General features: G+C 57.4%; 1 protein-coding gene across 1 annotated transcript in view; it reads left to right on the forward strand.

Annotated features, from left to right (window-relative positions):
• Nucleotides 1-12,186, forward strand: part of CDH4 (cadherin 4, type 1, R-cadherin (retinal)) — a 104,556-nt gene that overhangs the window by 86,860 nt on the left and 5,510 nt on the right. Inside the window, exons 8-11 of the mRNA XM_006896931.1 lie at nucleotides 4,095-4,280; nucleotides 9,052-9,305; nucleotides 10,307-10,449; nucleotides 11,485-11,718. Coding sequence (XP_006896993.1) covers nucleotides 4,095-4,280; nucleotides 9,052-9,305; nucleotides 10,307-10,449; nucleotides 11,485-11,718 — 817 coding nt within the window. The remainder of the gene's footprint in view (nucleotides 1-4,094; nucleotides 4,281-9,051; nucleotides 9,306-10,306; nucleotides 10,450-11,484; nucleotides 11,719-12,186) is intronic.

A 12,186-nucleotide genomic window follows, 5' to 3' on the forward strand; every position in this document is an offset into this window, starting at 1 on the left:
CTGGCCATGGCCTTGGCTCTGAGCAGGGCTGCTGGAATGATCTGAGCATCCACGGGAGCCCATGTCTTGAACACAGCAAGCTGCCATGTTGTCAGCTCCGACTGGACCAGCCCCGGTGGGTGGGCAGCCCTGAGACCCAGCCCAGCCCAAGAGCAGTAGGAAGAGTCTCCCGAGAGGCCTGGTGTGTGGAGTAGCCATGGTGGCCACCAGACAGCATTCCCACTGGCTACCTTACCCTCAGATTGACAGAGGGTTCCAGAGGTGAGGTCCAAAACAGAGCCAGGACAGCCCAGCCAGGGGCCCAAGGTCAGCCCGAGAGGCCCGGGAGACACAGGTTTAGGTGCCCACATCCCCAGCGGGTGGGAATCAGCTGTGAGGGACAGGTGGACAGTGGGTCCACCTCGGCATCTCCGAGGGTGCTGGGCCAGCCTGAGTCCTCCCGCCCCACTGCCCTGCCGTGTAGAACTCACATCCACTCTGGTCCAGTCCTGCAACTCTCCGGTCACCGAGTCTTTTCAATTTCACCCCGGAACGCTGGAGAGAGCCTGAAAATACGCACCTGGCGTCTGAAAACCGGAGTGGACTCAGTCCCTTCACTATGCCCTGTGCTCTGGCCAAGGCTCAGCCATCAGTAGTTCACTAGAGGGGCTGTTCCGAGAGCCAGGCAGCCACAGCGACTAGGGCCAGCCTACTGTTCTTGGCTGACCGCACACACGCCCAGTGTCCCCTTGCCCAGGGCAGCCACCCTGGACACATGCAGAAAGGTAGGCACAGGGCCTGCCTCCCTGAGTGCACAAGAGTCCGCGCCTGGGGGGAGGGGTCCAGCTGCTGTCCCCAATGCCAGGTTCATGACCCCTGGCTGCCCGTCCTCCTGGTGGTGCACCTGGCTGGCACCGGCGCTGACCTGTTTCATCAGCACTGCAGCGTAGGTGACACACACTCAAGCAAGTAGGCCCTCCAGGAGCTCTCTTCCTCTTGGCCTCAGTCTCCCAGACTGCAAAATGAGCCCCAAAATCAAACCCAGAGCTGCTGAGTGGACACACCTTGCAGTAACCCTGTGAAGAAGGCAGGGCTGCCCATGGGCTTTCCAGGCTGTTGGCTTCGGGATGCAGACAGCTCCACCTTCTTCCCTCTATCCTTCCGCGGTTAAACTTAGGGCCCAACCGGAACCCTCAAATTTACCTCAGCTCCTGTCGCAGAGACCCCCCACACGGAGGTTCCACCAGCCTCACCTCAGAGACGAAAACCTGAAGTAGGGTCATGATGTCATCCTCCTGGGTAGGGTCACGAAGTCACTGAGGAGGGTCAAAGGGTCACTTCCCCATCCAGGCCACCCTGCCCTTGCCCCCAGGCTCAGGCCAGTCAGCTATTGTCCAGGCGATGAGCAGGGCTGAGAGTGGGACCAGGGCTCAGAGTGAAACCAGGGCTCAGAGTGAGACCAGGGCTCAGAGTGGGACCAGGGCTCAGAGTGGGACCAGCCGAGACCTCTGGGTGGGGTGGGGCCTGTAACAGAGCTCACAGCCTCCCCACTCCGACATGCGGCCTGGCTCCGTGGCTGGACTTCTCTGGACCCCCACATCCCTGACTGCCAACTGCAAGTCCTGCCTCTGCCCTCGTGGGGCCCCTCACCCACCCCAGTGGGTGCCCAGTGGCCCAGGGCCCCTCAGCATGGACAGGCCTGCTGTTCTCTGCTGGGCACCACGCAGTGTCCATTGACTCCTGGCTGGGCAGATCCCACGCCCCATAACCTTGGGGTCCTCCTCCAGGAGCTTCGGGGTCTACCTCAGAGCTCAGATTGTTCTAGAAGGCCCTAGCACACAGAGTCCAGTCTGCCTCTTGGGATGAGGGAGATTGAATTCTTCATTTCAGCCACGGCAGGAAATCCCACCCTGATGCTCTCAAAATCCTCCTTCCCCACATGTCTGTCTTTGCCTCCCCTGGGTTGTGAGGGAGGCTGTCCCCATGCCCGGAAGTCAGAAAAATTCAATTAAAAACTCATCGTGGCTGGGGGAAGGTTAATAAGAAAATCCTAAACCAGATTTATCAGCTTAAGGCCTGCTTCCAGAACCTTTATTAAACTTGCATGAATTAAAATAGACTCTCCCAGAAAAACTTGGCACTGAGGCTGAAGCGGGTGAGCTAGGGCCACCATCCATGTGCCGGTTGACAGTGCCCTGGGGCTGCCACCACCAGCATTCCCCACAGGAGGGGTGCGGCCCTCGCTGTGTAACGCAGGGAAGGTCTGAGGTGCTGTGTGGTCGTCCACGGGGACCGGAGAGGGCTCCGAAGGGGCCGTGTGTGTTTACACATGTGTATGTGTGCATGTTGGTGTAAGGCGGGCGAGGCTTTGTGCATATGTACACACAGGAGCACCACAGGAGCCCTGGTGGCATAGGGCTGGTAACTGAATGGTCGGCAGTTCAAATCCCCCAGCCAGCTTCCTCCCAGAAGCATCAGAAACCAGAGTGAAGAGTCAGAGCCAACTCAGCAGCTTTAGGTTCCAGTTTGGGTTGTTCAGCATGAGAAACCACACCCCTGCACGCCTGCCTCCCCACCAGCCTGTCAACCCTCCTGCCTGAGCCCCCCGGCCCAGGAGCAGCGGAAGCAGGAGCTGGCTGGCAGAGGGTCCCTCATCTCTTTGTTAACAAGTTTCTAGTTGATCACACACACAGCAGACATAGACCTACTGACCCGATCTTACCCGATCTTAGACTGCTTCCTGACACTGGTTCTGTCCGGGGGCGGGACAACCCCCTCCCTGAACCCACCCGCACCCCCCCCACCTCTGACCCTCTGCTCCTTCTAGTGGGCTCTTTTCCTCGTCCAGCATGGCTGACAGAGACACCGCGAGGGAGTGGCTTTCACAAACAGAAGTGTAGTCCTCACAGGGCAGGACACGAGCAGGACAACTGAGGTGCCAGCCCCAGGGGGTGGGGGGGGCCTCGTCTCTGTACCTGTTGAGAAGGAAGGCCCTTGTCCCCTTCAGCATGGGCAGGACCTGTGTCCCTCACAGCTCTCGTGCCCTGGCCTCGCCCAGCCTCGAGCAGCTTCCCAGCACAGGGCCTGACACACTCCTGTCCTGGTGAGTCCCTGGGTGGCACGGAGGTCGCCCTGCCCTTCTCTCACTCTTGCCCCCTCATGTCTCTGATGACAGGACACTGTATCCCCCCATTAATCCTCCCTGAACTCTGGCTTCTTAGATGGTTGGAGACCGTTACACAGCCTCACATTACTGTGTTACAGGCACATGTTTGTGTAATGGGATAGCTTCAGTCCATGGCACTGGTTACTGTTCATTTTCTCGCGTAAGTTGTTGCTGCTGTGTGCTGACTCAGCTACGGCTCGTGATGACCCTGGAGGCAGCAGACCTGGGCCCTCCCTGGCCCGTCCTCTCCGTCCTGACAGGCCCCCAGCCGTTCTTACAGTCAATGCAGCTCATCTGGTAGAAGGCCTCCCTCTCTTCCGCTGACCCTCTCCGTCCCCAGCATGAGGCTTTTCCCAAGGTCTGGCCCCTTCGGACAACATACCCGAAGTATGTGATACAAAGTGTCACCACCCTTGTCTGGTTGCAACTTCCTCCGAGACAGATGTGTTAGTCCTGTGGGCAGTTCATGGGGTATCCAACGCCCTTCACCAACACCAGTTAGGATCGCACATAGTCCTGCAAAAAGCATGATGCCCAAGGCAGGCCTTTCTTACTAGTCCTGTTTTGAACACTGCAAATGATGTTTTTGGTTAAAGATTATCTCTGCCATAGTCTCAGGGGTTCATCCATCCTCCATGGCTCCCAAAAGTCTAGAGACTATAAGAGTTTAAAATTCTGTTCGGCACCCCTCCCCTTTTGATCAGGATTCTTCTCTGGAATTTCACTCCTTACGTTATTGCTGGGCACCATCGGTTCTGGTTGCCTGGCAGTAGAGGCAATTGTCCAGGAGACCCTTGGCCACACGTTCCATTTCGTCCTCAGGTTCCAGACTCGCCTTTCTCCTGTCTCTCCAAGAACAGAGGTCACTTGTGCCCTGGATGGATGCTCTCACACTTGTGACTCCTCACCTGGATGGGTCCCTAACACCCCCATCTCTTCCGTCTTGCAGTACGCGGGTGAGGTCCCCGAAAATCGGGTGGAGACAGTGGTCGCCAACCTCACTGTGATGGACCGTGACCAGCCCCACTCACCAAACTGGAACGCCGTCTACCGCATCATCAGCGGGGACCCCTCCGGCCACTTCAGCATCCGCACAGACCCTGTCACCAATGAGGGCATGGTCACAGTGGTGAAGGTGGGTGACAGGGCCCTGAGACAGACCCAACAGAAATGATGCCCAGTGCAAGTTGTGTGCCACCCCATAGCCAAGGCCAAAGGGCAAGGTGGCCAAGATCTTACAGTGCCAGCCACCTGCCAAAGTGGTAGCTCTCCTGCGTGACCTGGTGTCAGCGCTGTGGTCAGACAGGCCTCCTGTGTGTCAGGCAACTCTCCGCATGGCCCAGTGTCAGCCCTGTGTTCAGGCGCCTCTCCCATGTGCGCCGGTGTCAGCGCCATGGTCAGGCACCATTTGCAGTGGCCTTGTGTACAAGAGGGCACACACGGCCCGGCCTCCCCCATCCTCATGGGCTCTGCTGACCTGGGCCCATTGTCCCAGCTGCTGTGTGAGTCTGTCTCATTGGGGGGTCTTCCTCTTCCTCACTGACTGGCATGACGCCCTCCTCCAGGGCCTGCCCCGCCCAAACTCCTCATTGGTAAGTGAGCTGCCGTGTCACGTGCTGGCTTCGAAGCTCTGTGGGCGCCGCCCCCCACGCAGCGCTGTCGGGATCAGCTCCGGAAGCTGAGCGGCTGCTATCTGTGCTCAGCCTTTTCCTGAGTGTATGCTGCTGCTTCCGACTATCTTTTCCTAGACTTGGGCATCAAGTTCAGGGTGACCTCAGGAAGTGCTGTGGGCAGTGTCCCTTCTTTCTCTGTCCCCAACACATGTCACAAGGTCATCACTATCCACCCCCCTACGTGGAACGTGGCTGTTAAGCCCTGTGGACCCGCGGCTTAAGGCTTGTGAAATGGACTTGTAACCACGGGTTCAACTTCTCTAGGGGTTTGAGTCGGTTCTTTTTCTATAAAATTGCCAACTTGGTGTAAAATGTCAGATGCATTTTAGTAAGGCTGTCACCCAGTCTCCCACAGGGAGTCTCCTTCCCATGCCCCTCCCCAGAGTGCTGGTGACGCCATGAACCTGACATTGACAGGGTCAGTGTGACACACTGAGCCCCTGAGTTCCAGTTTAGTGGAAGTGAGGACAGAAAGCGGGAACAGCAGGTGCTGGTGGAGAAGGGAAAGCCTGGAGGTAAGTGAGCCTAATGCCAGGTGGTCCCTGAGGTACAGAGGACGAGGTGAATCTGGGGTTCTAGTCAAGAACGGGAGCTCTGATGATGCAGCCTATAGTTGCACTGCAAACCCACAAGCCACACCTCTCCAGTGGTTTGAATCCACCCGGGGCCGCGGGAGAATGATGGGCAGTGTCCTCGTGTGCGACTTGCAGCCTTAGAAGCGTAGTGCAGGCTCGGCTGGGGGGTCTTTCCACGTCCATGGCAGGGGGCTTGGGCTTCCCCTTCTTTTATCATTTAGAAATTACACTGAGCTGCTCATAACAGAGACCAGAACTTTAAAACACCGGTGCCCTCAAGTCATGTCTGTCCTCAGTAACGCTGTGGACAGACAGCCGCCCCACAGGGCCCCCACAGCTGCATGCCCCCCCCCAGGCTCTCATAAACAGCTGGTGGGTTTGAACCGCCAACCTTTTGGTTAACACGTTGCCGCACACTTTTAAATTGACGACCGTGTTTGGAAACACATTTTTTTTTTTGCCATCATTTGCGGCAGCATGTTAATAACCAACGGTTTTACCTGCAGAGCCACCAGGCGCCCGCTGGGAAGGCACCAGGGTCTACATGGCTGGGCCAGCCTTCCGAAGACGCATCTACTGGCCTTTGGGACACATGTCTTAAAGGACCACGGTGACTGCATTCAGAGCCCTGGTGGCTCGGTCTGTCATCAGCTGGAGTCTGCCAGCACTGTAAAGGATAAGCCCGAGGTTGCCTGCTTTGGAAAGGTGGCCGCCGCAGCACCCAGGGCAGGGACAGGCTGCCTCAGAGTCACTGTGAATGGAAGTCAACGCAGCAGCAGGGGCCTGGGACCAGGATGGCTACTCTGAGCGCATGCGAGGGCCCGAGAATGTCCCTCGGTCAGCGAGTCCCTGAAGCCCCACAATGCAGTGTTCAGGGATCCCCAGCAGTCAAGCCTGGGCCTCTGGGGGCCACGTTCAGCAGTCTACCTGACAAAGTAAAATCCTGCTTCATCTGTCCGTGTCATCGTGTCACCTAGCATGACATCTGTCCGTGTCGCCATGACAGCGAGAGGGCGTCCGGTTTGTATTCCGTGGGCTCCAGTCAGTCAGCCTCATCTCTGGCTCTGATGTGCAGGCCTGTCAGCCGGTTTCCTGCCCACCGTGATGAGGCCTCCTTGCCTCTGGCCCCACAAGACACCGGTCCCTGTTCATCTCGTCCATTTCCTGCCTCACATCCCAGTCAGCCACTTCCTTCCTTACGATCAACTGCCCACACCCCCAGGTCAGCTCGCTAGCTCAGAGGGTGAGTTGTTTGGTCCCGCTTAGCTGACCTTTCCTGCAAAGGTGTCCACAGTCTAATCTGGTGGGACTGCTCCTCCAGCCATGGACTTCAGCCCACCCTCTGGTCAGCACCTTGCAGGCATTGGTCAGCGTACCATGCAAATAATTATGCAAATGAAGTGTCTATGGCTAGCATTGGTCAGTCAGTGCCCCTTCCCTTCCCAAAGAAAGACCATTTCTTGAAAATTACAAGGACTTGTGTAGATAAGCTGCCATCCCCACAGGTTTGGGGACAGAAAGAAGCAGAAGAGTGAAGGGAGTGGAGAGACAGAGAAAGGGGTAAAGAACCTCCTTAAAGAAACGGGGGGTAGACAGAGGCCCAGGAGAGGCCCTGTCGCTATGGGCCCACTGTAGTGACACAGCTGAGACAGCCAGTCCTCAGGGGACTGAGAGGAAGTCACCATGGCTGTCCTGCACTGGAAAAGAGAGGCTTTCCCAAATGCTCCTGGATCCTGGCCCTGATCTGAGATGTATACACTGTTATTTCCTTGGTAAACCATTTAACTGTATGATTACAACAAAGTATCAAACCTAAGAGAGAGGCTCAGCTTTGGGGGGTCTGAATGCCGCTCTGTGAGTGTGACTTGACTTTGTTGACTTTATTCTTGTATCTCATTTCTCTTTCATGGAAAACCTTACTTACTCAAGACCTTGGGGGAGGGGGGCACTGTAAAAACAACCACTATGGAAAATTCTTTTTCAATTAGGCCTGCGTTGGCTCCTGAGGGTGTAAACCCTTAGGGAAGCAATCTCAGCTTTCTTCTACTCATCAACTGGTGGATTTGAACCCATCTGGTGGTCAGCAAGCAACCTGCACCCTATGCCGCCAGAACTGGTTCAAGTAATTGCTTCTTCCCCTTATTTTATAATATACGTTAAAAGTTTTAGAATAACAAATCCAAGATGCCTTCTCGCACCAAGAGACCCACGTGCGCTGAAGGCTCCTTGGCCATTATTGCTGTTGTCACTGCGGTACCCTGAGAATGTGCTCCTTGGAGGATTTACCATCTGAAGTCACACTGGTTCTCTCTGGGGAGTCTCACTGCCAGTCGATGCCATTTATTTCACGGTGATAGTTTGCAGCCCTTAGGTACAGGGATGGCCTTCGACGTGTTACTGCATTTTTAGTGCCGTCAGTAAGAGAACATGTGACTGCAGTGTCAGGACTGTTATGACACCACACCTTGTGCCGTCATGGCCCAGCGCTGATCTTCGCCTGCTCCTGCCCTTGGCCGTGGCCACCTTCTCCGCTAGTCTGATCCTTCTTTATAGCATTTCTTTATGCAGATTAGAAGCAAATGCATCTGAAAGCCATACTCCTTGCCCAGTTTTACCCAAAAGGCCGCATACCAAGTGCCACATGAAAGAGCAACTGTTTGGCTCAAAACCACAGAATGTGTCCTCTCACCTCGCGGCCGTGAGAACCAGAGCCCTGGTTCACAGTGTGGCAGGGCTGGTTCTCCTGCAGACTTGGTGTCACCACAAGATTCTTACAGCTGCAAAGACCCTGTCCAGATAAACCACCTGCATGCTGGTTCTGGATCTGGGGGGACATAGTCTTTGGGAGCCACCATTCATCCTACTATACCTGGTGATGCACCCCAAGATTAGCAGCAAAGGGGGACCTTCATAGAGGGTTCAGGGAGGGGCCAGCAGGGTCCCAGTTCTGTGTAGGAAGACTTAACAGACTCAGCTACCCAACCTAGGCCAAGGGCAGAGGGCCGGGGGCACTGATCCCACCTTCTCTCTCCTCACTGGCCAAAGGAGCCCTGGTGGTACAGTGAGTTAAGTACTGGGCTTCCAACATCAGTGTCAAAACCACCAGTGGCTTCACGGAAGAAAGACCTGAAGACAACGTTGTGGGATCCCCACAGAACTCTGTTGGGTAGAACCCTGTGAACAGGAATGCAGAATCTGCAGGACCGCAGTGGGTAGAGTCCCCACAGCCGGCCCAGCAGGAAGCAGGAAGCTGGGGCTCTCGGAGACGGACTCCAGAGATCAGTCTTGTGCAAAGATGCCCTGAGATGAGCACGAGGTGGTGGACACGGACCACACCCTCCGAGCAAGGATGACCCCCTACTCAGGCCAGGCAGCCTCACTACACCCTCCAAGTGGTGCTTCCCCCAGGTCACCTCCAGAGAGCCCCAGTCACACCCTCCCTGCAATGGGGACCCCTGCCCACCCCTGGGCAGCCCCTGCCATGCCCTACTCTACCTCCCAGCTGTGCTGACCCCGCTCACTCCAGACAGGCGCAGCACGCCCTCTGACCCCCCGCCCTCTGACCCCTCTCATTCCAGACAGCTGCAGCACGCCCTCTGACTCCCACCCTTTGACCCCCGCCCTGACCCCCGCTCACTCCCGGGCACTCTCGTTGCAGGCTGTGGATTACGAGCTGAACCGGGCCTTTATGCTGACTGTGATGGTGTCCAATCAGGCCCCACTGGCGAGTGGCATCCAAATGTCCTTCCAGTCCACAGCAGGTGTCACCATCTCTGTCATGGACAGCAATGAAGCCCCCTACTTTCCCTCCAACCACAAGCTGATCCGCCTGGAGGAGGGTGTGCCCGCGGGTACAGTGCTGACCACCTTCTCTGCGGTGGACCCCGATCGCTTCATGCAGCAGGCCATGAGGTGGGTCCATGGTGCCCCATGTCCTGACAGAGGGTCCCCAAGTCCAGGGAGACCTGTGGTCAACCCCAAGGATGGCAAGGTCCCCAATACAGGCTGTCTTTTAAGACAGAGAAGAGGAACTGCTTGGGGGGCAGCTGAGTCACCCCACTAAACACACAGCCCCTCCAGATATGATGTCCAGAACCAGAGGCCGGCAGCAGGGGCCCAGGCCTGTCCAGCCCATCCTAACACCCTTGAGCTGGTTGGCCAGGGTCCCTCTCTGTGCCTCAGTTCCTTTATCTGTAGGGTGGGGTGCAGAGGGTCTGGTGACAAGTGTGGGCAGGGAAGTTGTGCGCCCCACTAAGAAGCCGGCGTGTGGCCGGTGCCCTTCAGCTCTTTGAAGGGACAGCAGGGCCCAGCCTGAGGTGACACATAAGCAGTTCTGTTTGGTCTGCTGACCTCTGACCCCTCACCATTCCTTCAAGCCCTCCACAGCCTGTCTCCATGCCCCTGTTCCCCTGCTCGCCCACTCCGGTTTTGCTGCCCCTACTCCCATCCCCCCTCTTGTCTTCCCCACTCCTGTCCCTTCTGTCCCCTTTCATCTCCCCCTCCTGTCCACCCTGGTCCTGTACCCCCCACCCTGGTTCTCCCCTCTCCCATCCCCCTGCCCCCCCACTCCAGTCTCCTCGTTTCTGAGCCTCACCATCCCCTTGCTGCTCCCCAAGAGGCCCATGGGCCTGGGGACAGCAGAGTGCTGGCCACTCCCATAGACACAATGTTGCTCGAGCTCTGAGCTGCTGGCCAAGGGCAGACCCTCGGGCAGGGAGTCCTGCCTGGGCTGGGGCAGGGGAGCAGCAGCCCCTGATATGAGCGGGGCGTGGGGGGATTGTGTACCAGGGAAGGAGTGTTTCTTTTACTTTTTAAAGAGAGGAGTGAACTGGGGGGGGGGGGGGCAGCAGGGAGGATCTGGGCAGCTCTGTTCCTCCTGGCCTAGGGAGGACCCTCACCCTGCACTTCCCTAGGTATTCAAAGCTGTCTGACCCAGCCAACTGGCTGCACATCAACACCACCAACGGGCAGATCAGCACCGCGGCAGTGCTGGACCACGAGTCCGCCTACATTAGAAACAATGTGTACGAGGCCACTTTCCTGGCTGCTGACAACGGTGCGTGGGGGTTGGGTGGGAAGGAGGACAGTGCATGGGGGGCTGGCTGGGGTGGAGGGCCGTGGGCCGGGCAGCACCAGGTGCCCTCAGCCAGCCAGACCCAACGTCCTGCTTTCATTCAGCCCTCAACCATCCACGTGGCTGCCCCCACCCCGTCCCTCAGTGGACAGGCGCTGTCTGCAGGGTGACCAGGCCGGGGTGCCCCAGGCCATCCACTACTCCTCTGCCCCTTCTCAGCTCTCTCTGTAACGTGAGGAGCAGAACAGAGGGGACAGAGGGTCAGCCCTGCCCAACTCCCTGGCAGGAAGACCATCCCGGAGGCTATGGCCTGGACACAGCCTCCTGAGCCCCCGCCCCAGTCAGAACAGCAGCCAGGGGACAAGGCAGTGAGAGGCCATGGGGCAGGAAAAGGCTGTCCCAAGAAGCCCAGCTGTAGGGCGGAACTCCTGCTCACCAGCACCCCGGGCCCTCCTGGTGGTGCTGAGTCGCGTCTGTGACTGTGGGTGTGACTTAGAGCTCTGGGAGCATGTCCTGGGGTGTGTGTGTGTGTGTGTGTGTGTGTGTGTGTGTGTGTGTGTGTCCTGTCCACACAGCTGGGCTAAGGTGGCACCTGGGAAGGCTGTGCATTGGAGAGGCAGGGACATCAGGCTCGGTGTGAGCAGGGAAGCAGGACCAAGACTGCGGCTGGGTGAATCTGTCTGTCCTGTGTGTGGACTTAGGGCTATGTCCATCCCCGCATCCCTGCACAAACTTAATGTCTCTGTGTGTAACAAATGTGCATGTGTCTGTCCATGTGGTAGATGTGATGTCTGTGTGTCCTTGTGTGTGGTGAATGTCTGTCTGTCCATGTGTGCAATGCTGGGTTATCTGTCTGTCCCTGTGTGTCCCTTCATGTACAGATGTCCATGTGTCTCTGTGTGTCTCTGTGTATGTATGTGTGTGTGTCTGTGTCTTTGTGGTGGATGTCTCTGTGTTGACCAGTGTGGAATGTGACCTTGACCTGTTCATGATGACCACGTGCATGTCTGTCCACAGGGATCCCGCCGGCCAGTGGCACCGGGACCCTGCAGATCTACCTCATTGACATCAATGACAATGCCCCTGAGCTTCTCCCCAAGGAAGCACAGATCTGTGAGCGGCCAGGCCTCAACGCCATCAACATCACTGCGGCCGACGCTGACATCGACCCCAACGTTGGCCCCTACGTCTTCGAGCTGCCCTTCGTGCCGGGCGCTGTGCGCAAGAACTGGACCATCACGCGCCTCAATGGTCAGTCCCCGAGTGAGGCCCCAGGGCATGGGGGTGTCCTACTAAGCGAGACCCTGGGGGTGTCCTCCTGGGATGCTCTGTCCTGTCCAAGGGGGGTGACCCCTGAGGTGCTCTGTCCTGTCCAGGGGGGTCTCCCCCTGGGGTGCTCTGTCCTATCCAGGGGCCATCCATTCAAGCAGCACAGACCTACAGCCTGACCTTGGGGCTTAGCCTCCAATAACATCCTGGGCTAGTGATGGGGCTGGACTGGCCACTGTCCTCCTTAGACACTCTCCAATCTCAACACCCTGGAGAGGCACTTGGGCTGGGTGGCTCTGAGGACAGGGGACGGGGACATCCCACTCTAGGCAGCAAGGACCCCTGCTCATTTGTGGAGGGATATGTGTGCTGTGTTGTACGTTACGTGTGGAGTGTGTGCTGTGTGGCATGTATCCTGTGTGTGCCCTGTGTATGTTGGTTGTGGAGTGC

The sequence above is a fragment of the Elephantulus edwardii genome, unplaced genomic scaffold (assembly GCF_000299155.1).
Source record: "Elephantulus edwardii isolate Elephantulus edwardi_28Jun2011 unplaced genomic scaffold, EleEdw1.0 scaffold00193, whole genome shotgun sequence".
Taxonomy (NCBI): Eukaryota; Metazoa; Chordata; class Mammalia; order Macroscelidea; family Macroscelididae; genus Elephantulus; species Elephantulus edwardii.